Here is a 27850-nt window from a genome sequence, read left to right on the forward strand (position 1 = left end):
GCAAAATCTCATTTTTGTAATCATTAACAACACACCTGCATGTGCATGTGTACATACAGAGGGATACATACAAGGCTGCTTTATGGCAGGGAGTCGGGGTAGGTAGAGGTGGGAGGTGGGGGGGGGGCTGTTGGAAGGTATGTTCAAGAACATCAGGAAAGAGAGGAAGGGTAGCAAGACCCCCTCAAAAATGTAAATACTATATATATATATATATATATATATATATATATATATATATATATATACACACACACACACACACACACACAGACAGTAGGAAGGGTGAAAGCCTGGGTTGGGGAAGCAGAGGCAGCTGGGAGAGGTCAATGGGGGAAAAGGGGGACATATGTAATACTTTCAACAGTAAAGATTTTAAAAAGAAATATACTGTATGTATATAATTATATTATGCACTTCAAATATATCAGTGGGTGTTACACATGAGCAGAGCAAGGACATGGGCCGGGTATAGAAACTCACCAGGGCAGAACACTCTGGATACCTAGCGAGGGCAAAACTAGGAAAACAAGAACCTCACCCCGGGGTAAGCTGTCCTCCCCTAGCATATCACTGGTCATGTGGTTTAGAACCCTGACCTTTTCCTCCCTAAAGATAACATCTAGGCCTCAGTTGCATTTCAGCTCCAGGCCCAGAAAAGCAGCAAAACCAGGCAAGTGACACCTTAGCTGCCTTAGGACCAGCTGCATTGACTAATGACCCCCTGCCGTGGCACTGACCAATCAATGGAGACCACGACCCTGAAAGAGCACACCTGGAAAACTGATGAATAGTCTCTTAAGAGCCTCCCCTAAGACCTCCCCTAAGATTTCCACCTGAAAGAAAGAGATAAATGTGCTCAGGACAGAGGACCCAGGGCACACTCTCCCTCCAAGGAGCACACCCATGCCATTTCCCCCCAGGCATGTTTCCCCCAACCTCTAAGGCAGTGGTTCTCAACCTTCTGGCCCTTTAAATACAGTTCCTCATGTTGTGACCCAACCATAAAATTATTTTTGTTGCTACTTCATAACTGTAATGTTGCTACTGTTATGAATTGTAATGTAAATATCTGATATGCAGGATGGTCTTAGGCAACTCCTGTGAAAGGATCGTTCGACCACCAAAGGGGTCACGACTCACAGGTTGAGAACCGCTGCTAGGGGACCCTATGAGACTTGCAACCAGGGCAGTAATGAGCAGTAGCAGCTGATCTGGGCTAAACTCCTGGACCTTTTATTGAGAGATTTGAGACTCCCTGACCCAGCTGCAGCTTGTTTGAGAGATTTTAGCAAAGTCTGAAGCCTAAGCAAAGGCCATTCATATGCAAAAGTTACTAAACACAGGTTGGGTGGAGTTGTGAATTGGATAGGGCAGGGTCTCAGGGAATCACCAGGGTGAAGCAAACAGACATGACTGCCAGTCAGCCCTGCAACCAGGGAGGTCCCAGCATAGGAACAATGACCCCTGTGAGCACCTCCATCTGGGAGAAAGCCACCTCAAGTTCCTGCCCTGATGCCAAATAATCCAGTTCCTCCTTGTATGTGTCTGTGTCCCCCAGAGCCTCACCTTGGCACTGGTGCTCAGAGGAAGCAGAACCTTATAAGTTTGGTTCATGTGTTGGCTCTTTAAGAGGAACCTCTGGGTCTCCAGCAGCCTCTGTGTCACTGAGCCCCAGTCTGCACTGGTTTTTACAGCCTGTAGTTATGGGGACTTCTTTTCCCAGCTCTGAGAGCCTGGGCTGGGGGTCTGGTATGGAGCTGGGACCCCTTGCTCCTCCAGGCAGCCTCCACAGAGATGATCTTCCTCCCAATAAAAAAGCAGCACACAAGGGTGCCAGTCCAGTCTGTTCCACACATCAGTCCTTCCTACCAGTCTCAGTGTGCTTTCTTCTTTACTTCTCTAGTTGCAGGACTTCCATTCAGCCAGCTTTCCGTGGTTCTGGATGATGGTTGATCTATATTTTAGTTGTAATTTTGATGTGGTTGTGGGAGGCAGCGAGTATAGGCGTTTTATGCCACCATCTTGGTTCTTCCAGCAACTGTGTTTTAAGAGGAGGTATACCTATTCTATGAGATTCTGAATGCAATATTTAAACCAAATATCTAGCCATTAAAATTCACTCTAAGAACTATAATAAATAGAAGTTTATATCCCCAGTATCTTATAGAATACATGACAAATTGCATGCTGAATAAATATTATTAAAATAATTAAATATGTATGCATTTTATGGGATCTAAGCTTGCCTAAGCCATGTAAGTTTTTTTTATTAATTAATGATATTGAAAATGAGACAGTTCTCTAATGTCAAAGGAGGAATTTATCATAAGAAACAGAGCTATCCCTAAAACCAAGGGTGGAGATGCCACTTATGAACTGTACCAAGCCCGTATGGTGCACTATATAGAAAACTCTCTAAGTTTTCTCCTCCATTTCATCTACAAGACAAAAAAAATGGTAATGTTTACATTGCCTCTGTTTAAGAGAACTGTCAGTTACAAATTGAAATTCCTTAACTATGATTTTTAAATTCCCAAAGAAAAGGTTCTGATTAGTCCAGCATGAGGCAGGTTCCAAACTATGGGCCAATCAATTGTGACCATCCATGGGTTAAGGTGATATTTTATAAAGCCTCATTGTTAACTGTCAATTGAGGGGGGAAAAGAGAAAGAGAGAGAGAAAGAAGTAGTTACTAGAAGGGGGTAGAAATGCTATGAACTATATGGACAATCAATAGCTGTGAAGTTTACATAGCTTTAATGTGACAATTTCAGGCGCCAGTACAATACATAAAAGTATATTGAATATATAGACCTTCCAGAGTCTCACATAGACCATAATTCTGTGTGTCTGAGATTGGAGCTCAATATAGAGATGAATGTCAAAGGGAATAGAAACTTCTTGAAGTATATAATTTACTTCAAGATTATTTTTCCACCATTGATTTTTAGAAAGAGTGGAATTGAGGAGGAGGAGGAGGAGGAGGAGAGAGAAACATTGATGTGAGAAAAACACATTGATTGGTTGCCTTCTGCCCACTAGGGGCTGGGGATGGAGCCTGCAACTGAGGTACATGCCCTTGACTGGTATTGACCTGAGACCCATCAGTCCCAATGCTCTAACCACTGGAGCAAAACCGGGTAGAGTGTGACTTTTCTATTGCCAGGAAAGACCTTCTCCCCCTCTTCCCACAACATGATTTTCATGTTTAAGCATGGGCATGATCTCTTTCAGAAAGCCTCTCTGAATTCCACCAAGATTAGGTTAACTGGCTTTCATATGACGCACTAATATTGGGAGAGGCAGTTTGCCATGGGCCCTGACATCTCTGAGTGTTTTTGATGGGTATGCCAAGAATGAAAGTCCTGCCCAGCTGGCATGGCTCAGTGGTTGAGTGTCAACCTATGAACCAGGAGGTCACGGTTTGATTCCTGGTCAGGGCATATACATGGGTTGCAAGCTTGATCCCCAGTGTAAGGGTGTGCAGGAGGCAGCCGATCAATGATTCTCTCTCATCATTGATGTTTCTATCTCTCCATTCCTCTCTGAAATTAATAAAAATATATATTTTTTAAAAGAATGTCCTTGACCACTCTTTACCCCTGCCATTTGTCATGTGTTTGCAGCAAGCCACCTTGAAGGAGGAGATAACATCTCCTTACCTACACAGAGCAGGCTTAATTCGCCTTACTCTAAAAGCAGTAATCCCCTAAATTCCATGTGCTTCTCTTGCAATGCAGGCATCCATGATAGGCCTTTTGCATTGTCCCCACTGGATCTGGTGGGGTGGGGGGAGGGGGCGTGGGTGGTATATTAGTTTTCTAGAGCTGCCATAACTAAATACCATAGACTGTAGACTGGGTGGCTTAAACAACAAAATTTATTTTCTCACAGTTCTGGAGGCTGAAATCCAAGATCAAGTCATCTACAGGTCTGGTTTCTTCTCAGGCCTCTCTCCTTAGATTGCAGATGGCTGCCTTCTCACTGCACCCTTACATGGTCTTTAGTCTATGCCCAACTCTTTTGATGTCTCTGTGTGTGCCCAAATTTCCTCTTCTTATAAGGACACCAGTTAGATGAGATTAGGGCCTACCCCAATTCCTATTTTAAATGAACCGTCTCTTTGAAGGCCCTATCTTCAAATACAGCTAAATTCTGAGGTTCGGGAGTTAGTGCTTCAACATACGAACTTCGGAGGAATACAATTCAGCCCATAACAGGGATCATGGGGATCCAGCACAAACCACCATGAAGCTCTGGCTGCTGCTTTTGCAGTGACTAATGAAGTTTGGTCTCTGACCTAGGAGTCTGTGTCTTTTTTTGACAGTGTTGATGGAACAATAAAGACTAACTTGTGAGCTTGAAGGTAGGCTGAAATCCCAGACCCCACGCAGTTCCTGGCACCCATATTTTAGCAGCCATTACACTATTTACACTGCCTCTCTTTCTTGTCCACCAAACCACAGGAGCTTTGAAGTCAAAGTATAATGTCTAAAACATAGTAGACAGTGAATGAATGCTTGTTGAGTACATTCAATTTGATTTATGATAAAGAATCTGGCCGAGACATCTGTTGATCTGAAGAGAGATGCGCTTTTAAAGATATGGATTAAGAAAGAAAACAGGTTGGTACAGATACAGTATTGCTAAAGGAGTGTTCAGATACAATTATATGGCTTCTTTGACATGTTCTTAATAAAACTGGGTGTTACCACATGTGTTACATAATTCATTAGGCCATATTTTATTATCCAATACCAGCTAACCCTCAGATTATTTCTCTGGAAATTTTTTTTCAAAGTTTGATTTTTGGAAGAAAGTGAACAAAATGTTTCAAATTTCTTTTTTTTTTTTTAAGTGCTAGCTAGAGCAGAGGGAAGCTTTCAACTTAAAACATGCAGACACAACCAGTGAAATTCCCTGTCTAAAGGCATTTCCCCTAAACTATATAAAATTCTTCGCTGCTGGGTCTTTCATTCCCTCCCCCTCGCCTACCCTAGGCAGTCACCGCAGAGGCTGCCTCTCTTAAAATCCATTTTCCTCTAAACAGCTGACAAATTCAAGCAACAGGAGGTGAGGCCCGGCGCGCCAAAGCCTTGGCCATCAAGGGTGCTACTCTCATCCTTGGTCTCTCTTTGCCAGACCTACGATTCCGGCTCTCCACGGGGGGGGGGGGGACAGGGGGACCGGTCCATCGCCCACCCTCTTCAATGCGCAAGGCCCACGACCACCCCGCGCCCCCGCGCGGCCGCCCGCAGAGAGCCGGGGGCGGGATGGCGGATCCCAGGCGCAGCCCCGCCTGGGGTGTGCCCGCCCCGCAAGTGCCCGCCTCCGCTCGCGGCGCTCCCCGCCCCTCCCCGCCGCCGCCGAGCTGGACCCAGCGGCCCGGGACCATGGGCCGCCTCCCGCGGGCCCTGCTGCTGTCGCTGCAGCTCGCCCTGCTCGCGGCCGCGGGGGCCCCGGAGACGCCGGTCAGCGCGCCGCGGAGCCTGGTGTGGGGCCCCGGGCTGCAGGCGGGCGTCGTCCTGCCCGTCCGCTATTTCTACCTGCAGGCCGTCAGCTCCGAGGGCCACAACCTCACTCGCTCGCCCCCAGGTAGCGTCCACCGCGGGCCTCCCTCGCCCAGCCGCCCGCTCCCCTGCGCCCCCCGCCGCGCGCCCCCGCCGCGCCCGGGCCCCTCGGGAGTCCGCCCGCCGCCTGCGTGGCGCCCCTCCCCTGGCGCGTCGCCCTTCCCGGGTCTGGTCACAGCCATTTCCCTCCGCCTCGGTACACAAAGGGGGAAGGTTGCAGTTGAATGGATGGATAGAATGAATGAACCCTGAGGGCCCTTTCTCCATGAACGCGCTGGGACTGACGTTCCGAGTGCGCGGCGCCCGAGGTGTTAATGCAGGAAGATACATTAGTCACACGCCCGGAGACCGCCTTTCCACCTTTGATGAGTCCCAACTGCTTCAGCTCGTAGGGAGCGCCTTCAAGTATTGAGTCATCAAGCCCACGAATCGCTGGGCTTACACTGCTGGGGCCTGATGGGGTTAGAGACAGTTAACTACTACACTAAGGGAATGACTGTCGGATCAGCAGGCAGGAAGAAGGCAGTTTTGCCTGCTAGATTTTGGCTTTCCTACAGTTCTGAGTTCTTGAAAGCAGATGGCAGGAGTTGGAGAAACTCAGTAGAGCTCATGAGGTGCTCCCTCTCCCGAGGGAGGATCTTGCCCTGAATCCCTGTGCCCAGCTGTCCTCCCACGTTCTCCTTCCCATGTACCTTTGCAACTTATTACAACTAGTCCTGCTGGTTTCAAGTGGTGACCAGTCAGGATTTGCTAATTTGTGTCTCATTTATGTTCAGCCAACTGGCACCCTGTTTGATCAACAAAAAAATCAATCAGAATTACCCAGTGCCTCTCCTTCCCGTGCCAGTGGAAAACGATGACTACTTATTTTAGTTTTAGAAAGACTTTCCATGGGCCTAAGAATCAGAAGACAATATTCTTAAACCCAGATTCAAAGTCTTTCACTATACGGTGTATTTTTCTTCCTTATAGTGTCTTCATTTTCTAAAATTAATGTTATTATGCTATAAGGAGGTGGAAAGAAAAGAAGGTGGAAAACTAAAAAAATTAATTTCTACATAAAAAAAGAAAAATTACATGATCCAAAATGAAATACTGCTGATCCTACTATTAATGAAAGAGCTGTAAATTCAAATAAAATTCCATTTCTTCTTCTAAAAATATTGACAGTTTTTTAAAAGTAGTAAAACTCAAAGCTGTTAAGGGAGCAATGAGTTACTCAGTGACCTTCATCCTCTGCTAATGGAGCCCAAATTGGTCAAGCATTTCTGGAAAGTAATTGTCCAAATGTAGCAATTCTTAAACATTTACAAATTTAATGTACCAAAAAAAAATGATTTTCAACAGTTAGAAAATGTCATTTATAAATGTCACTTACAAAAAATGCCTTTGGCCTTTCATCTGGTGGTCTGGTTCCTAGGTATCTGTCCTGAGATAATGATCAGAATATAATCAAAGATTTTTATATACAAGGATATTCTTGCAGCATTATAATTGTTTATTATAGTAAGTTTATTTTATTATTATTATCATTATTATTGTTGTTGTAAGTTTAAGTAGCCAACTATAAGGTAATTGCTAAATAAAGTATGGTACATGCATGTGATGGGATATTTGACAGCCATTAAAAGTAATGTTTTGCCAAAGGGCTGTTGGAAGAGGGAAATGGGAAGTTGTTGAATTGGTATAGAGTTTCAGTTTGAAAAAGGTCTTGAGATTTGTTGCACAACAATGTGCATATATTTAATGCTACTGAACTATACAATTAAATGGTTACACTGGCTGGGTAGCTCAGTTGGTTGGAGCATCCTTAGCTACACCAAAAGGTTGTGGGTTTGATTCCCGGTCAGGGCACATACCTAGATTGCCAGTTTGACCCCCAAGGCAGGGCGAGTACAGGAGCAACCAACTGATGTTTCTCTCTCCCCTCCCTCCTCTTTCCTCTCTCTCTAAAATCAATAAACATATACTCTGATGAGGATTAACAAATTGGTTAAACCCTGGCCGGTGTGCTCCATCGGCCCACGCAAGGAGGGGTCTCAAGTTCGATTCCTGGTTAAGGGCACATATCTGGGTTGCAAGTTTGATCCCAGGCCCTGGTCAGGGCATGTACTAGAGGCAACCGATCAATGTGTCTCTCTCATATTGATGGCTCTCTCTCTCTCTCTCTCTCTCTCTCTCTCTCTCTCTCCCTCTCTCCCTCTCCTTCTCCCTCCCTCCCTTCCACTCTCTCTAAAAATCAATGGGAAAAATATCCTCAGGTGAGGATTAATCAAAAAAAAATTTTTTTTAAAGTTAAGATGGTCAAATTTATGTTACTTTTTTTTTCACAATTTTTAAAAAATTTGAAGTAACTTATTAAAAGACTAGAGGCCCCAGTGCACGAAATTCGTGCACTTGGGGAGTGGGGGGAACTCAGCCTGGCCTGCACCCTCTTGCAATCCGGGAGCCCTTGGGGGATGTCCTGGAGGCAGGAGAGGCTCCCGCCACCACCGCTGCACTTGCCAGCTGTGAGCCCGGCTTCTGGCTGAGCAACGCTCCCCCTGTGGGAGTGCACTGACCACCAGGGGACAGCTCCTGCGTTGAGCATCTGCCCCATGGTGGTCAGTGCACATCACAGCAACCAGTTGTTCCACCATTTGGTGGATTTGCATATTAGCCTTTTATTATATAGGATTATTTAATAACTAAGGACCCAGTGCACAAATTCGTGCACCGTGAAAGGAACTGTGGGCCTCGAGGCTGCGGTAGGCACAGGGGTGGGTCTCGGCCCATTCTCTGTGCCCCAGCCCAGCCCATCCCACCACAGCTCCGAGTCCCCTGTCTGCTGGCAGCCCTGCTCCCACCACTGCCAAGTGATTGGGGCCGGCACCAGCAGCAGGTGCGAGCGAGGCCTGCACTGTCAGCGGGTGCAAGCGGCAGCTGCTGTCCCAGTCGCCCTCAAGAGCAGGGGGAGGTGGAGAAGCCCTCAGGGGCAATCAGGGCTGGCAGCCGCTGCTCGCACCCGCTGATGGCGCCGAGCAATCAGGACTGGTGCCGGGCACCGGCAGCTGGTGAGAGTGGCGGCTCCGGCACCAGCTGCAGGTGCGAGCAGACCTGGCACTGGCAGCAGGTGCTAGCGCCAGGCGGGACCATGGTGTGTGGGAGCAAAGAATTTTCAGTAACCACCAGAGGCTTGCCCCGATGGCAGCGACTGGCTCCCCGCCTTGGTCTGGAGCCCCCGCTCACCTGCTCCACCATCCTGCCGAGGCTGATGGTCAGCGCACGTCGTAGCGACTGGTTCGGTTGTTCGGTTGTTCTGGTTGTTCCGCCATTTGGTCTGTTTGCATATTAGCCTTTTATTATATAGGATGTTTATATTTGGTTAAGGCTGGAATGAACAGGAAACAAACTATGTAGTTTCATTCTAATTTTGTAATCAGTAAATTAACCTGTACCTCACTCATTAGTGTCATCAGTGGTTATAGCAAGAGAGTAAGGAAATTCCCAAGAAAATTTTCCCTGAAAATGGTTATATTGTATTTTTAGTCAGGAAAAAGTTTTAAGGAAAAAAAAAAGACTTTCACCAAGTCTTCAGACAACCTCACTTTCATTCCCTTAGACTCCACTTGTTTCCTTTCCTGCCACTTGATTCCTACCTTCCATTCAAAAGGCTGTCCTATAGTCTGAAAAACAAACCCACCAGTTTCTCACATCTCCTGCCACCGTCATTCATTTGTAAGATCTGAAATTTTTTCTTCTCCCAGAACTAATTGGAAAAGAGGCAATATTTCCACAAGCTCTAGATTGTCTTACATGACTTACCCAGATTCCCTTATTGCTGTAATTATCACTTTCACTTAATAGTATCTGAATACCATTGTTATGTGGCATATCTTCAAGTACAGAGATAGCAAACATGTTGTGAACTTGAGTGGTCTAAATCTGGAGATCTGAAACTGGAGTCCCCAGACAGAAATTAGGGGGTCTAAGACCTTGGAAGGGGAAAAGGACCTATCTATATCTTGATTTCTCTAACTTCTGACTTAAACTGAGTATTTCCTTCTATTATGAATATAGGCAGAACCTATTGGTATTTTTGTATTCCAAGCATCTAGCACAGTGTCCAGCAGAGATTCTCAGTAAATATTGTAGAAGAAAAGAAAGAAGGGGTAGAGCAGGGGTTCTCAACCTGTGGGCCGTGACCATCGGAAAACACATATAGCATATCAGATATTTACATTACGATTCATAACAGTAGCAAAATTACAGTTATGAAGTAGCAACGAAAATAATTTTATGGTTGGGGGTCACCACAACATGAGGAACTGTATTAAAGGGTCGCGGCATTAGGAAAGTTGAGAACCACTGGGGTAGAGGGAGGGTGGTTAGGATATGCAAGATGGTAGAATACAAGTGCACTTGATGCTTGAACAAGGTGGGAGTTAGAGGTGCTGTCGAAAATCCACGTATAACTTTTAACTACCCCAAAACTTAACTACAGTGTTTTTCCATGGCACAGGGGATTGGTTCCAGGACACTCACAGATATCAAATTTCACAGGTGCTCGAATTCCTTATGTAAAATGGCATAAAACAATGCATACAGTTAGCCCTCCACATCCATGAATTCCCAACTGCGGATCAAAAATACTATTTTCAGTCTGTGGTTGTTTGAATCACAGAGGTGAAACCTAGGGAAATGGGGGGCCAATTGTGTATTTATTGAAAAAAATCCGTGTATACGTGGACTCAGGCCGTTCAAGCTCAGGTAGTTCAAAGGTCAACTGTATTCATTTTCTACTCAGTCCTCTCTTGTCTTCATCAGGGATGACATCACTATAAAATAGTCTTACCTCCTAGTTATGTAGCACTTTACTTTTTTTTTTTTTTATTGCTTAAAGTATTACAAAGAGTATTACATAGGTCTCCTTTTAGCACTTTACTTTTTAAACTTGCTTTATTTAATTGGTTCTCCTAAATTGTCTTGTGATACAGGAAGGATAGTCTTTTCACTTTACATATAAGAAACCGAGGATCAGTGAAGCTAAAATGACTTTCCCATGGCCCCACAGCTACTAAATGTCAGAGCCCCTGTGGAATACCTAGTTCAATGCGCTTTCCCTTTAACCAAATCACCATAATATAATTGCCGTGCGTGGTCTGCAGGCAGCCAGAAGCTTTTGGAGGATTCCATGCAGCCTCAAGGCAAAACCAGTTGGCCTTCTGGGACTCTGTTCCCTTGGTCATGTGGCTCAACACTTTTGTTGCAGCTGCTGAGACCCTTAATAAACTTCCTGAACAACTGGGTTGGGGGTTGGTGATAGCTCCATTCAACCAGGAATGCCAGAGGTCATTCCTCCAACTTTGAGTTCCGGGAACCCCTATGCTCACATTACACGGTGTGACCAGGTGGATTCAGGATGGGCTTTGAAAGAAGAAGGATCCGAGCTGTGTTCAAACGTTGGCTCAGTTACTCCTATGCGTGTGACCTTGGGTGAGTTACGTAACTTCTTCCAGGGAGCCTTGGTTTCCTGGTCTGTAAAATGACGGTGACAATACCTACCTAACAAGTTCTTGTAGAAAATAAATAAGGTAGCCCTAGCCGGTTTGGCTCAGTGACTAGAGCGTTGGCCTGCGGACTGAAGGAAGGAGCTGTCGGCATATACAGGAACACTGAAGGGTCCTGGATTCGATTCTGGTCAAGGGCACAGGCTCGATCCCCAGTAGGGGGCGTGCAGGAGGCAGCCAATCAATGATTCTCTCTCATCATTGATATTTCTCTCTCTCTCTCCCTCTTCCTTCCTCTCTGAGATAAATAAAAAAAAAATTTTTTTAAGAAAATAAATAAGGTAGACAATGCAGGTGAAAACCTCAAGCTCAAGGACTGGTTAGGTGAATTTTTTTTTAATGTTTTTTATTTCTTTCCAAATCAAAAGTCTTCAGAATTTCTGATTCTGATGATGTAAGACTTTGATACTGGCAACCTCTTTTTGTCTACACAGTCACTGCATTCTCAATTTATTAGCTTTTGAATTTGTGGAGTAGAAAAACTCAAGCTGAGCTTCAGTTCTGTTCCATTATATTAGCCGCAGGGCAAATGAGAATCCACATTCGGTCCTTTTGAAGCAATTTGCAATTACATTCTTCTCATTTTCTCTTTTATGAGGTTGGAATTGCTTATTTCTATTTGGTCATTATTATTTTGCATTGAATCTAACCTTAGTTTCATGCCAACAATGACACAGGCATGAAGGATTCCGACGAAAGTAGCCCAAAAAAATCACACAGTCATTACTGTGCTTGTCTTCTATTTGTTTTGTTTATTAAAATCATAAATTTATGGAGAGCAGGACTATCTGGTCAGGAGACAAGAACACTTCTGTCCTGTTTCTAGTCTGGGAGGGAACCATGGAAATGGCTCTCTGGTCCCCAGGCGCTGCCTTCCTGGTTTTCAGTCTTCTTGCCTTTCTGGAACTAAGTGGAAAATAACACAAATCAAAAGCTGATGTGTTTCATTAAGCATTTCAGCCAACCGGCCAACATCTTAAATAATTTCACATTATCTCATAACCTTTCTTTTACAAACACCCCCTATATTTATCTATTATAGGTCATTTCTTCTGGCAAATGTCCGTCATTATTTTGTCACATTTATTTCAAATACCTAAAAATGTATGTGCTTGGTACTTAATTATTTAATAGCAAGATGTCAGATACAACATTACTGTTACTAAATTGAAGAGACTGAGACACATGTCTCCTGACCCACAAAAAAATAAATAAATAAAACTGGTGAAAGACCAAAAGAAAATAGAAAAGTCACTCGCTATATTTAGAAACTAAAAAGAGGAGATACAAACTTTTTCAGTAATTTAAAAAATATATACAAGGGTGGGCAAAAGTTGGTTTGCAGTGGGGAGTATGTGAAACATATAATTTATTTTTTATTATTTATTTATTATTGTATTATTTCTTATGAACAACTGTAAACCCACTTTTTCCCACCCCTGTATTAAATATGCTTAATTTCACAGTGAGGGATAGGAGATGAAAGAATACTTTGGTCACAACTTATTGTTTGTTGGGCTGTGGATTTCAGAGGATTCACCACTTTTTAAATATGATTAACTGTGGTTAGGACACTAATTGATCTTTATTTATTTATTTTTTTTCATCCTCACCTGAGGGTTTTTTCCCCATTGATTTAGAGAGAGTGAAAGGGAAAGAGAGGAGGGGGAGAGAGAGGAACATTGACATGAGAGACACACATCTATTGGTTGTTTTCCTACTCGGGGGATTGAACCTGCAATGGAGGTACATGCCCTTGACCTGGAATTGAACCCACAGCCTTTCAGTCCACAGGCCAGTGCCCTAACCACTGAGCAAACCAGCCAGGGCAGATCTTGATTCTTAAAGCTTCTGAGGATCAGATCTGCACTGAAGGCAAATACACCCTCTGCCCTCTCTGAAGAAAAAGGTCTCACCGTCCATACCTGGGCCACAGTAATGTTAATCACAGCCGCTTTATGTCAAAGCCTAAAGTCAGCTATCTCCCGCCAAAAGAGAAGGGGTTTCTAAGTGGGTATTATTTACCCTCGAACAGAAAACCCATGGAGTCTTGGAGTTATAAGAGGTATTAGATCACCCTTGTGTAACTGTTTCATTTCAACCTGAGAAATCGAGCTTAGAGAAGTACACTCTAGTACAGCGGTGGGCAAACTTTTTGACTCGAGGGCCACAATGGGTTCTTAAACTGGACCGGAGGGCCGGAACAAAAGCATGGGTGGAGTGTTTGTGTGAACTAATATAAATTCAAAGTAAACATCATTACATAAAAGGGTACGGTCTTTTTTTTTTTAGTTTTATTCATTTCAAACAGGCCGGATCCCGCCCGGGGGCCGTAGTTTGCCCACGGCTGCTCTAGTAGTTACAAAGGTGTATGAGCATGTGTGTGTGTGTGTGTGTGTGTGTGTGTGTGTGCACGTGCACATATGTGTATTTGTGCATGGTCGTGTAACTCTCTAAAAATCTCTCTCTACTTAAAGAAATGGGCATAGACGTACAGCTTGAGATTTGGGTTAGCAAAAGGAAGCATCCTCAGAAATGAGGGTTATTTGATATTATAATGCTTTACAAAGAAAGCTTGTGTATGTCTTAAAAGGAAAGGTTGGATTGCCTTCGAGTTCTGTTATTTTATGATTCACAGATTTTTAACTACTTGGGCTTTTACTTACCCAAAAGAGAAAAGATCAAATAGGCAAAAAGTTCACCTCTTCCTTGCTTTTTTATGAAGTAATTTTGTTCATGCAATAAATCTTTATGTGAATGACTAATGAATCAATGTTGAGTCAGGTCCCTGATTTGAAGACATAAACCAGAATAGTTTCTGGCCTCAAGGGTCTTTCAAACTAAAATGATTTATTTTACCATTAATAGTAGAAAAATAAGAAATTCCTGTGTAGAGACAGCTATCCACTAATTGTTACAACAAAGCGACTGTGAAGTAGTGGAGTTATTTATATATTTTTTTCTTTCAGGTCAAGCACAATTTAAAGTAGTAATCAAATCTCTTTCACCTAAAGAGTTAGTCCGGATTCATGTCCCAAAACCTTTGGACAGGAACGATGGAACATTTTTGATCAGGTATAGGATGTATGAATCTGTCAATGAAGGGCTGAAGATAGAAGTCCTTTATGGTGATGAACATGTTGCCCAGTCTCCCTATATTTTGAAAGGTAAGTGATTATTACATAATTTAGAACCAGCCTCATGTGTAGATTTCATGCCTTTCAGAATGAGTTATGATGACCTTGAAGTCATATGGAACAAAGTAAAGCTCAATTTAACTTGAAATTTTAAAGGAAAGAAAAACTAAGTAACTTAAAGAGATATAAGTGATAATAATTTTAAAAATATTACATGTTTAGCTAGGTAGTTCCATTTCAAATACTCTTCATTCTTCACATAAGGTAAGTTGTGTTACCTTCATCACCATTTATAACTCACTGGGAATTTATCAGCTAATTGGCCCAGAGTATATTGGGAGAGATCATGTGCTATACTAGGTTGTCTAGCAGGGGTCGGCAAACTGCGGCTCGCGAGCCACATGCGGCTCTTTGGCCCCTTGAGTGTGGCTCTTCCACAAAATACTGACTTCTGCGCATGGGCCATGAAGTTTCAATCGCACTGTACGTGCGCGCCCGCACGTGGTATTTTGTGGAAGAGCCACACTCAAGGGGCCAAAGAGCCGCATGTGGCTCTGGAGCCGCAGTTTGCCAACCAGGGGTCTAGGGGATTGCAAAAGGGAGACAGAAAATAGGAGCGCAGGACTCTGACATAACTACTTTCACCACTGACTTGTTTAGGGCAGATTTTTCCTGATAATCTTAGAATTCACCAAGAAGTCATCCCACGTTCACAACAAGGGCAGAAACACTGCTTGCCTTGCGCTGGCTAATGAACTGTGTGCTTTGCCTTCCCCAGGACCCATCTACCACGAGTACTGCGAGTGTCCAGAAGAGGATCCCCAGGCTTGGCAGGAAACTCTGTCTTGTCCAACCAAAGAACCACAGATTGCCAAAGATTTTGCTTCTTTTCCCAGCATTAATCTCCAGCAGATGCTAAATGAAGTTCCAAAACGGTTCGGGGATGAGAGGGGTGCCATTGTTCATTACACGATTCTCAATAACCACATCTACCGGAGACCTTTAGGGAAATACACAGACTTCAAAATGTTCTCAGACGAGATCTTGCTGTCACTGGCCAGAAAGGTATGAGAATGAGTTCATTGATTTTTTAAAAACAGTATCATTTAAGCACTTAGTTGTAATATTTAAATGCCCAGGAGAATAATGGCAAAGGATGGAACTGGATTCCAGGTTTGCAAATGTGCACGTGAGGTGTCCACCTCCCGCGTGTCTGTACGTTCTCCGTGTCTATGGCTCTCCCTTTCCTTTAATATTTACAGGAAGTGGCTTCACCCTCCATCCCAAATAAGTAGGGCACAGGGTACTCCCAAGGTTTCTGTGAACTCTCAGACATTTGTAGCCTCAAGGTCACTGCCAGAAGTTCTCCGTTCCTGCTGAATATTCCTTCCGTTGAGATTTTACTTTCTGCAGCAGTTTTCTTCTTGTCACCTCAGAATGACTTGAATTTAGAACACAGCTTCCTTGCTGTACCCTAAACACCTCTGAAAGATACTGGGTATGGCACATTTTGTCGAAGGGTGGAGTAACCGAGAAAGGTTATTTTGTACCCATACATAGTAAAATCAATCAATAAACAAAAACCTTTAAAAATAGGTATCCCTGTACTTTCAGTCAACCACCTGCCACTCCAGATCCTCTATTTAGCCCTTCTTTCCCCATTTGTAAAACTCTTTTTTTAAAATATATTTTATTGATTTTTTACAGAGAGGAAGGGAGAGAGATAGAGAGTTAGAAACATCGATGAGAGAGAAACATCGATCAGCTGCCTCCTGCACATCCCCTACTGGGGATGTGCCCACAACCCAGGTACATGCCCTTGACCGGAATCGAACCTGGGACCTTTCAGTCCGCAGGCTGACGCTCTATCCACTGAGCCAAACCGGTTTCGGCTGTAAAACTCTTAAGTACAGTAATTCAAAGCGATTTTTGTACTATTTCCCTGACCATGTAGAGCAGTGGTTCTCAACCTTCCTAATGCCGCAACCCTTTAATACAGTTCCTCATGTTGTGGTAACCCCCAACCATAAAATTATTTTCGTTGCTACTTCATAACTGTAATTTTGCTACTGTTATGAATCGTCATGTAAATATCTGATATGCGGGATGTATTTTCATTGTTACAAATTGAGCTAATTAAAGCATAGTGATTAATCACAAAAAACAATATGTAATTATATATGTGTTTTCCGATGGTCTTAGGCGACCCCTGTGAAAGGGTTGTTTGACCCCCAAAGGGGTCTCGACCCACAGGTTGAGAACCGCTGATGTAGAGTAAGGGGTGAAGATGGGCAATTTCATGTTTCTCATCCAGAAAGACCATCGAGGTAGTTTTCTAAACCGAAAGCCAACTTTCTTGATATGAGTTGTATAATTTCCCAAGGACACTGAACGTGTGGCTGCAATCATTTCTGATTTTGACTAGCAGTTGCCTCCCCTCTCCCTACCAGTCCACAATATGAACATATGGGCAACTGATCCTAAAGGTGGTGCTTCCTTCCTGGGCTGCCACCAGCCACCCTGCCCTATATTCCCCTATCTTGTATTCAGGTGGTTTTTAACTAGGAATAATTTTTCCCTCAGAGAACATTTGACAATGTCTAGAGACATTTTTGGTTGTCACCACAAGAGGGTTGCGACTAGCATCTGGTGGGTAGAGGCTAGGGGTGCTGCTAAACATCCTACAATGCACAGGACAGCAAGCACCACAGCAAGTAATTACCCACAACTAAATGTCCATAGTGCTGACATTGAGAAACTCTGCTCTGTAGTGAGGACTCCTGATCTGGGGTTTATTAACAATGAGCTTTACATTACTAGTGTCCCTGTGCATGGATTCGTGCACATTGAAAGGAAATTAATTAGAAGGTGGCCAGCGGGACAGGATTGGGCGAGACAGGCTGGACACGCCCTGGAGCCAACCTCCCGTGGTTCCTCCCCAGCTGGCCTCACCTAGTGGGGTGCCACGGCTTGAAGGGTGTCTACAGAGTGAGCATGGGGTCCCTCCAGCACATAAGGTCCCACAGCCAGGTTTGTGGGGATCAGGCTGAAACCAGCTCTCCGACATCTCCCAAGGGGTCCCAGATTGCGAGAGGGTGGTTCTCGGGTGACGTATCCCAGAATTGGGCTCCCTCCTCTCTGGTTCCGGGGTGCATCACCCAAGAACCTAAGTCACCACAACTTGGCAGCTCCTGCGTTGAGTGTCTGCCCCCTGGTGGTCATTGTGCGTCATAGCTACTGGTCGGATGGTCGCTTAGCCTTTTATATATATAGATATGAGAAAAGCAATAGGGTGTTTAGTCACATCCCTTGACCTTCCGTTTTGTTCCAGGTTCTTTGCCCAGTGACTGGGAAGAAATCTAAGATAAATGAGTCTCACCTCTGGTCTTAGAGCTTCTCGTTCTCATGGGACATGTTTTTGTGACTTGGAAGTGAGGGTGGGATGTGAATACAAACAACTGTACACAACATGATAGGCCTGAGAGAAAAATAGGTACCAGGTTAAAATGCCTGGGAGGGGGAGTCATAGCGGAGGTAACATTAGCTCTGGATGAGAAAGGAAAGTGCCAAATGAATAAGTAGGAGAAGAACATTCCGTCCGAAGAGAATTAAAGTGGGCGGCATTTTCAGAAAGTGGCCTAAAGTTTACTGGCACATAAGCAGATAGAAGATAAGGCTCAAAGGTAATAATAGGACCTTGAGTTCTAGCCAGAGAGTTTAGACCTTGTCCTAAAGGCTTAAGATTCTGTTAAGTCTGGTTGTAACATTAACTTTGGTTTTAGAAATGTGGGCAGCAATGTGGAAAACATAATAGAGTGGAGACAGTCTAGCACCAGAACACCTAGGAAGTGAGCTATTGCAACAATCTAGGCAAGAGATGATAAAGACCTAAACTAAGGCATTGACCGCGGAGGTGGAGATGGAGTAGCAGATTCCAGAATCAAAGGTAGAAGCGATAAAGAGGTTTGAGAGAGAAGGAAAACAAGGGCTTGAGTCTAACTTTGTAGATTCTCACTTAGGCAGCTGCCAGAAAGAAAGCCACTCATTCATACCCATGTATACAATTTCAACTTCTACACTACTGACCAATTTAAAATGTCACCCCTGAACAGAGATAGCTGACTCCTGATTAAGTGAATTGACTGTTTATTATCCTCATCCTTGATTCTCTGATACCACTGATGACTGAGGCATTCTTTTCTCTTTTGCTGCTATTTTCAGATGTTCCATTTTATCAGAAATATTTAAGAAAGCCAAAGAACTAAAACATTTAGTACCAAACACTGAGGTCTTCTCAGCACTGATGTTTATGTTTTTGTTTATTTAGGTCCTTCTCCCAGATTTAGAATTTTATATTAATCTTGGAGATTGGCCTTTGGAACACCGAAAAGTCAACGAAACGCCTGGCCCTTTACCTATCATTTCATGGTGTGGCTCTCTGGATTCACGAGATATTATCCTTCCGACGTATGATATCACTCACTCCACACTTGAAGCAATGAGAGGTGTTACAAATGATCTCCTCTCTATTCAGGGAAATACAGGTAAATTCAAGTTCTAAGAAAAAACTTAGATATAAAAAAAGGTGAAGGGGATGTTTAGTCAAGGAGGGTATATGTATATATATTTAAATAACCATTTTTCTTATTTTGTAACCAAGGAAAAAGAGAAACAGCACCCTATATGCCAAAGAGGTTTCTTTAGGATTCTTCTAATCCAAAAATTAAAGATACATGAGCAGGGCTAGTGATGTGCACATCTCTCAGAGCTGAGTCTCTTTTGAGTTGGTCACTTATAACTACTATTTGAACATATATATTTGGTAAAATTGTCCCTGAATTCTGACACCAATGTTTTTATATTGCTAGATGAAGTGAGAGATAATTTTGAAAAGTATAAAATGATATATACGATAATATGATAGCAGTATCATTTGGATATTATTACTTCCAGCACTGTATCTAAGAAATTCTCCCCTTTCCTCTTTCTGCTTCTCTTGATTCTTTAAAACCTGAATTCCTTTCCCATTTTTAATGGCCTTAGGTTTATGGCACAACACACCTTTTCATTACACTGAACTCCCTGAGTAGAAGAAAGCCTGCCTTCTCTTTATAGCCTCTTTCTGTTTACTGTGGATTGGTGGACTGATTTAATAGACAAGACCAGAGACTCCTTGTAAACTATCTAAAGATGATGTGAAAGGAAAACTGACCTACTTTTTATTTGATAACAGTGAATTTCTGAAAAGTGTGCTAACATAGTAATGAGTTTGATCCTCTCCAATTTGTGTCTTATGATTTATCCCTTAGAACACTGACAGATGTTAACTAATGCCCTCTCTTTAGAATAATAGACATATATTTAAATTAATTCTTCCATAATATTTCCCTACTAGGAAAGAATATAAATATATGTATACCTGTGTATATGTATACCTGTGTATATGTATATGTACTAGTATATGTATATAGATACACATAACAGCATATTAGCAAAAGTCTTCCATGTATTCAGAAGTGCTGTGCTCGTAATTCTGAGCAACCTAAGGATTAAAGATGCATGGGTGTTACTTAGTTACATATTTTGTTCTGATCACCTTGTCTACAGACAAAAGCTGGTTCATTTTGTACTATGAAGCACAGAAGATGGAAGAAGTGCCCTGTTCGGTGTTACTCAGTAGTTAGAGCATTAGCCTACATGCCAAAGGGTCTTGGGTTCGATTCCCAGTCAAGGACACTTACCTAGGTTGCAGGTCCGATTCCCAGCCCCAGTTAGGGTGAGTGTGGGAGGCAACCAATCGATCTGTCTCTCTCAAATCAGTGTTTCTCTCTCTCTCTCTCTCTCTCTCTCTCTCTCTCTCTTTCTCTCTCTTTCTCTCCCTCTTTCTCTCTCTCTCTCTTTCTCTCCCTCTCCTGACCTCCCTTCCACTCTCTCTAAAAAATCAATGGAAAAAATATCCTCAAGTAAGGATTAACAAAAACAAACAAAAAAGATGGAAGAAGCTAATGCCTTGGTGAACAGGCCAAGTCGATGAATCTCTCTTTGCTTTGAACTTGGTCCAGTAATATTTTGTATATTTTCTAATGTTGCACAACAGAAACTCTAACATTTGAGTGAGCTCTCCCTAGCAGACAAAGAAATGAAATTAGAGCATTCTAATCCCATAATGTTTGAAAATAGCATTTCCTTTAGAACAGGGGTGGGGAACGTCCAGCCAGAGGGTGGTATAAGGCCCACAAAATCATTTGGTCTGGCCCTGCCAAGGCATTAGGGGTGAGTTAATTAAATGTTTGACCAAACATAGCAGGCTCATTTTTAAGCTGATAATTTTGTATGGCCTGCAAATGATGTTATAATAGCGAAATGGCCCTTGGCAGAAAAAAGGTTCCCCACCCCTGCTTTAGAAGACATGGTGATGATAAAAGAGCTTTAACCTCGTAGATGCCAATGTTAGATTAAAGATGATTACATTTACCACATAAAAGTTTTAAATATTTTTTTTTATGGTCTCGACCTTCTAGGGCCTTCCTGGATCAATAAGACAGAGAAAGCTTTCTTCAGAGGTAGGGATAGCCGAGAGGAGCGGCTCCAGCTGGTGCAGCTGGCCAAGGAAAACCCACAGCTCCTAGATGCGGGAATCACGGGGTATTTCTTTTTCCAAGAGAAAGAGAAAGAGCTTGGAAAAGCTAAATTGATAGGTTTCTTTGATTTCTTTAAGGTATGCATTTAATTCTTCCTGGGTGGGTCTGAAGTGATAAATTTGGAAATAGCTGGGCCTGGGCCAATTTCTCCTGTCTTGTGAGCTGGCACACACTTTCTTAGCAGGCCTGGGAATTACAAAACTCCTGATTTCCTGTTGTATGTCTACCAAACAACTCAGAACTTCACTTAATACTCAAAATATAGCACGAGGCTTAACCTGGAGTTTGGGTGCATTTCTTTGTTGTTGTTTTTTCAGTAAACTGGATATATAAATGTCTTCTACATAAATGATCTCAAATGCCTTTGTAAATGGAAAGAGTATAAATTCCATATTAGTAACATAGGAGCTAGAGTTGAGGTTAAGTCCTACCTCTGCCGCTAACTGTGGGGCCTTCATGTCTTACTGCCTCTGCCCTGTGAACACAGGTGCTGCTGCCTCGCTCCTCAGGGTGTTGTCCTGAATTCAGAGGAGACAGAGATGTGAACAGTGTGACAAAACCTGACTGGCTAATAAACTCCTTAGTATCGATTATTTAAGAAAAATTTAATTACTAAATTTCTGAGTATATCCTGTTCATCTCGGTGTCGTATAATTATGAGAACAAGGTATTTGGACTCAGAGAATAGAGGTTTATAAATTTCTCTGAATATTAGTTTTCTCACTTAAAAATATATTTTTTATTCATGTCAGAGAGGAAGGGAGAGGGAGATGGAGATAGAAACATCAATGATGAGAGAGAATCATGGATTGACTGCCTCCTGCATGTTCCCTACTGGGGATTGAGCCTGCAACTGGGCATGTGCCCTGACCTCTCTTTAGAATAATAAAAATAGAATATAAATATATGTATACCTGTGTATATGTATACCTGTGTGTATATGTATATGTATATGTATATGTATATGTATATAGATACACATAACAGCATATTAGCAAACGTCTTCCATGTATTCAGAAGTGCTGTGCTCATAATTCTGAGCAAGCTAAGGATTAAAGATGTATGAGTGTTACTTAGTTACATAGTTTGTTGAAACTTCATCAATCGGCTGCATCCTGCATGCCCCCTACTAAGGGATTGAGCCCACAACCCGGGCATGTGCCCTAACTGGGAATCTAACAAGTGAGCTCTTAGTTCCTGGATCAATGTCAACCACTGAGCCACACCAGCTAGGTTATTGCCTTCCTTTTTCATGGGTATAAGAAATAAAAAAAATGTATAAGTAAAATTTTCAATGGTTATCAATATTCAGTTTAGTAAATATAAAACCTTTGAGAATCATTTTCCTATGTTGTTAAAGAAATATGAATTCTCCACTATAGTTGAAATAGGTATTCCTAGAACCTAAAATTATTTAAAATTTTATCTTTAAATGCATTGTATTTCTTTTTTGAGAAAAATATATTTTTATTGATTTCTGAGAGGAAGGGAGAGCGATAGAAACATCAATGATGAGAGAGAAACTTCATCAGTTGTCTTCCTCCCGCATGCCCCCCACTGGGGATCGAGCCCACAACCCAGGCATGTGCCCTGACGGGGAATCAAACCGTGACCTCCTATTTCATAAGTCGATGCTCAACCACTGAGCCATGTCGACTGGGCTGCATTGTATTTCTTAACATTGACCTGCTAATATGGTGTTTATGATTTTAATACAGAGAAAATACGGGTTACAAAACAAAATATAAACCTGCTAAACAATAAAGTTAGGAAGTGGAAATGAATTCTTTGATGTGTAGTATTATAGTGTTGATGAGAAGCCTAAGTGAAGCAAATGTTAAAATGTTTATTTTTGTTTTGACCTTTTAGTACAAATATCAAGTGAATGTGGATGGGACCGTGGCTGCTTACAGATACCCGTACCTCATGCTGGGTGACAGTCTGGTTCTGAAGCAGGACTCCCCGTATTATGAACACTTTTATATGGCACTACAGCCTTGGAAACATTACGTGCCAATTAAAAGGAACCTTGCTGATTTACTAGAGAAAGTTCAATGGGCCAAGGTACATTTTCTGAATTTTAGTTTCTTCAGGCAATAACAAATTCACCAGAATTAGTTCCAGGAATTCCTTCATGACACAATTTAATTTGACATAATTTAGTCAAAAGAAATATTTTCTGAAGTTTTTATTCTCTTGAAGTAGCTGAAGAACCAATATCATTATCACTTGATATGCCCTCTGTCAACATTTTTGAGGATTTTTTACATTTGAAGTCCAGTGTTTTATAGAATGTATATATCGTTCTCATGGAATCACTATTTGTGCATATACATACACAAGCGAAAATACTCCAAATGCAAGTTACAGATAGAAAAGACCAGGTTACAGTGCTTTATGCCCAAGAAAACATTTAAGTCAACATGGTGCTCTTTTTTCCCCTCAGTTAGAAAAAGGCCCAAGTTCATAATGAAGGCATGATATACAATATCCAAGAATCACAAGTCTTCCATAAAATAAGAATTCTTTTTCAAAAGAAAAGTATTAAAAAGTGATTGTGTTTTATTATGAAACTATAAAAATTCACCCTTTTATTATAAGACTTTACTGTTTCTAAGAAGCAGTATTTGGTTAGGGAAATCACTGGGTGCCTGAGGCAGAATAATTATTGTGACCCTTTATAACGAGTCAGAATAACTTGCAAATGGCTTTTCCTGTGGGCAGCATGATAGAATATTAGCTATTTTCCCAAAATATAATTAGGAATGCTGACTATTCCTGCAACTAAAGGGACAGCCGGTGGGTACTGGTGACTAAATTTTTATTGCAACAGCAATATAGTCTTTCATTGGTAACATTTTATAAGAAATTTGGGACTCTGATTGCATATTTAAATGACGCTTTTAAGAGATGTTATAACATGAAAACTGACTCATTCTATTCTAGCTTGTACTTTAATATCAAACAGAGAAGGCTAGAATGGGGGAACAGATGAGGAGCCCTAAACTTCCTGGGTGCCTAGGAAAGTACCAAGGTAGTCACAATAGAAGCTGCATGTGGGCTGTTGCACTTTGGGGAGGGGGGGGGGGGCGCTGTTAGTGGGCCTGTGGAATAGGGTACAAACATGCATGATCATTTCCACGTAACAGAGATGTCTAGGAGAGCACTCTGTCCACTTCCATAGCCTTGTTCTTAGGTGATATTTTCATCATGATCCATCTCTCCCATGCAGTGCATATCCAACCCCACATCTGTCCTCACTCACACTCACTTTTAGCTTTGTCTGTGGCTCACAGGAGTCATTTTCATTCATTGTTTCTTTTTCAACCTTTCAGGAAAATGACGAAGAAGCCAAGAGGATTGCCAAAGAAGGGCAGTTGACTGCCAGGGACTTGCTACAGCCACACAGGATTTACTGCTACTATTACAGAGTACTGCAGGTCAGTGGAGAGTGTCCATCCTGCGGGGTCATGCTTGGCCTGAATGCCTCGCTTCTGGGGGTGCTGCTGAGATTGAGCATGTGGGCTCTGGTTAAGCCAAGGACCAGCCTAAAGGAGGAGGAGTACTAAGTCTCTTGGTAGCCAACATATTTTATCTCCACTCGGTATTAACAAAAACGATGCTGACAGCCTTACAAAAATAGATGAACAGCTCCTACTATCTTACCAGTGCCTTTTTTCTTTCTTTCTTTTTTCTTTTTTACTAAATGCCTTAAGGAATTCATCATCTAGAAAATTAGAGTAGAGGTCAGTAACATCTCTTCCCACTCAAAATGCCCACCTCTTTGTTCTTCCTGCTACTTACGAGTCCTGCTTCTGCTATCATAGTATGGGATAGAGAGCAAATATTTAGCTTCCTACATAAAACAAACAAATGAAAAATACTTATAATAGTACTAACACCTTAGAGCTAAATAACGAAGTACTGTACAAATGTTTATTGGGAATCCAAGGATTAGTTCTTGTGTAATTACCTTTACTCATTTAAATCTAGCCAGGGAGAAAAAAAAAATAAGAACATATGTTCTTGTTTTTAACCTAAACTTATTTTTCCTGTGAGCAGAAAAAAAAATAAGTTTCCTCAGATGCTTGTTGAACCAACCTCTCACAGAAAAATTTAAATGATGAATTACACCGTTTACCAGAAACAACCTTTCCCTTAGATGAGCTCTGTTCCCTCCGCTGGGCTGGTAGGCAAACACGTTTCCTTCCCTACAACATTAATTAGGCTCATGTGTTCATGTCAGTATTTTGTTGGGTTTGGCCCTGGACAAGGAGTGTCCAGCTCAATGTACTTGAAACCACTGAACTGAAATATCCAATTTTTAGGAATATTTGTCAGTGGCCAAAGGGGAGGGACATTTCACAGGCCTGTCACCATTTACCATACCTAGAGGCCTAGAGGAGAGATACAGGCCTAAAGGAGAGATAGGTGAGAGCACCAGCTTTACTTTGAGATGCTTACCATCTGATTTGAATATTCAGTAAAGGTAATTACTCATTGACGCGCGGAGGATACATGCTAACTGGTGCTGTTGTTTCCAGAACACTTGGCTTGACATCCTTGTTGTAGAGGCTTCCTACCTTCACAAAGAATTGTGGATTAGGGTTCCTTGTTAGATTATGAGATATCACACTAGGACCTACAATAACTAAAGTGAAAAATGTAACATCAGACCTTTGGTTTGCAGCATGAATGGGAAGGAATAAGGGGAATGAAGTGTGGACTAATCTTTTTGTTGCCTTTAAAACCACAATTCAGAATTATGCTGAGCGCCAGTCCAGCAAACCCGAAATACGTGATGGAATGGAACTTGTTCCTCAGCCAGATGATAGCACGTCCATCTGCCAGTGCCAGGGGAAGAGACCTTCAAGAGAAGAACTTTAAGTCAGCCCGGATTTACACTCCTCTGTAGGCCGGCTGCGTCTTCAATGGAAGCATCCAGACAGTATCTAAGCTATGAAGAACACAGCTTGCCAAAATATGAATCACTGTCTAGGAATACATGTACATCATATTTATTGGTTTGGTTTTTTTTATTCATTGTTCGCTTTGGCTCTTCCATTTCCAGTTATGAAGAAAAAATATTTGTGCAGGGTTGTTGTTTTTTACCGCCCCCTACCACACAATTTCTCCTTCTACAAGCTGCTTTTGACATTCAGTAATAGTCAGCCTCCTCTTGGAAAAGTCTGATAAGAATAAGGAAGAAGAGGATGACTCTGTTATGAATGGTAGCTGGGATTCTATAGTGGGGAATATTTTTTAAAAGCTCACACATAACTTTTTAGCTGAGTTTTACCAACACCTGAGATAAAAATAAGGAGAAAGTGCCTTAAGCTAGTAGTTTCCAATCTATCACAGTTATTAAAATAGATGATTGCCCCCGACGGGACCATTCATTATCTATATACTAGAGGCCCGGTGCACAAGATTAGTGCACTGGGTGGGGGTGGGGGGGTCCCTCAGCCCGGCCTGCACCTTCTCCCTTCTCGCAGCCTGGGAGCCCTCGAGGGGTGTTCGACTGCCAGCTTAGCACAGCCACAGAGGTGGGAGAGGCTCCTGCACCAGCCATGAGCCCAGCTCAGAGCTTCTGGCTGAGCAGCGCTCCCCCTGTGGGAGCACTGACCATCAGAGGGCAGCTCCTGCCTTGAGCGTCTGCCCCCTGGTGGTCACTGCGCATCATAGCAACCAGTCATTCCTCCATTCAGTCGATTTGCATATTAGCCTTTTATTATATAGGATTGAAAAAGGTAACTGCAGTCAGGTGAGGATCTGTAATTCTTTTTAATATTTTAAAGGGATACTTGAAAACCTCTGCAACAAACTGCAGGAAGCCTGGTATCTTGAGATTCACTAATAGCTAACAACAAAGGCAAGCATCCTCACTGCACCCCTCCTCCATTTCACTGGGTTGCATTGCCAAGATTAAACAAATGGAAATTTCCTCTGCCTTTAGGGTCCAAACTTAAGACTTACAGCCCAGAAGTTCGATGCACATTCCTTGTAATACCAGTTCAAGGTTGAGTTACCTGAAGAACCACACTCCAAAAAACAAGAACTATCCACACTCCCAATCTTAAAATATTCACTCCCCTAATTGAAATATTAACTTAATCTGGAACACAATGTAACCACTTTAAAGTAGTCATATCTATTCTTTTTTGAAAAACAATCAGAATTTTTCTTAACTAGATAAGAGCAAAATCACATTTAGGAACAATGTAATCAAAGCCAAGTATCCATGGAAAATCCTAAAACCCAAGTTTTCCAAATGCACAAGTGCACAGTATAAAATAAAGGGCAAGCTGTAGTGAGACCAGATCTTAATGAATCTGTGCCATTGATATATGATACATGGAGTTTGGACTCGTCAAAGCTGAGATTATAGAAAGTTTGCCCTCCCTCATATCTCCCTGTCCTCCAAACCCAAGTCCTTTTTTAAAATATATATATATATATTTTATTGATTTTTTTACAGAGAGGCAGGGAGAGGAATAGAGAGTTAGAAATATTGATGAGAGAGAAACATCAATCAGCCGCCTCCTGCACACCTCCTACTGGGGATGTGCCCACAACCAAGGTACATGCCCTTGACTGGAATCGAACCTGGGACCTTTCAGTCCGCAGGCTGATGCTCTATCCACTGAGCCAAACCGTTAAGCCAACTGTTAGGGCAACCCAGGTCCTTTTTGATGGCTAATGATATTTTGTTAGAGACATCTTAAATTTTTAAAATTTACATCACCTGCTGCCAAACAGTTAAAATTGAGTTGAAATAAGCCAGGCAGCTTCTGGCTGTGGAATAACAAGGATGTGCTTAAGAAATTAAGTGGAGCCCCTCGAAAAATTCCACTGGAAGGGAGCAGCCTTCATCTAGATCAGGGGTCCTCAAACTTTTTAAACAGGGGCCAGTTCACTGTCCCTCAGACCATTGGAGGGCCGGATTATAG

The 27850-nt window shown here is 42.4% G+C and overlaps 1 protein-coding gene across 1 annotated transcript; it reads left to right on the top strand.

Annotated features, from left to right (window-relative positions):
* Positions 1 to 5378: 5378 nt before the first annotated feature.
* Positions 5379 to 27346, top strand: POGLUT3 (protein O-glucosyltransferase 3). The gene is made up of 8 exons (XM_070425970.1): positions 5379 to 5598; positions 14092 to 14289; positions 15038 to 15324; positions 18587 to 18803; positions 20781 to 20977; positions 22770 to 22964; positions 24236 to 24340; positions 25662 to 27346. Exons 1-8 carry the CDS (start codon positions 5397 to 5399, stop codon positions 25785 to 25787), a joined length of 1527 nt encoding a protein of 508 aa, XP_070282071.1. The 5' UTR covers positions 5379 to 5396; the 3' UTR covers positions 25788 to 27346.
* The last annotated feature ends 504 nt before the right edge of the window (positions 27347 to 27850 follow it).

Source organism: Myotis yumanensis, unplaced genomic scaffold (assembly GCF_028538775.1).
Source record: "Myotis yumanensis isolate MYYU_CA2020_CCGP unplaced genomic scaffold, mMyoYum1.0.hap1 SCAF_10, whole genome shotgun sequence".
NCBI lineage: Eukaryota > Metazoa > Chordata > Mammalia > Chiroptera > Vespertilionidae > Myotis > Myotis yumanensis.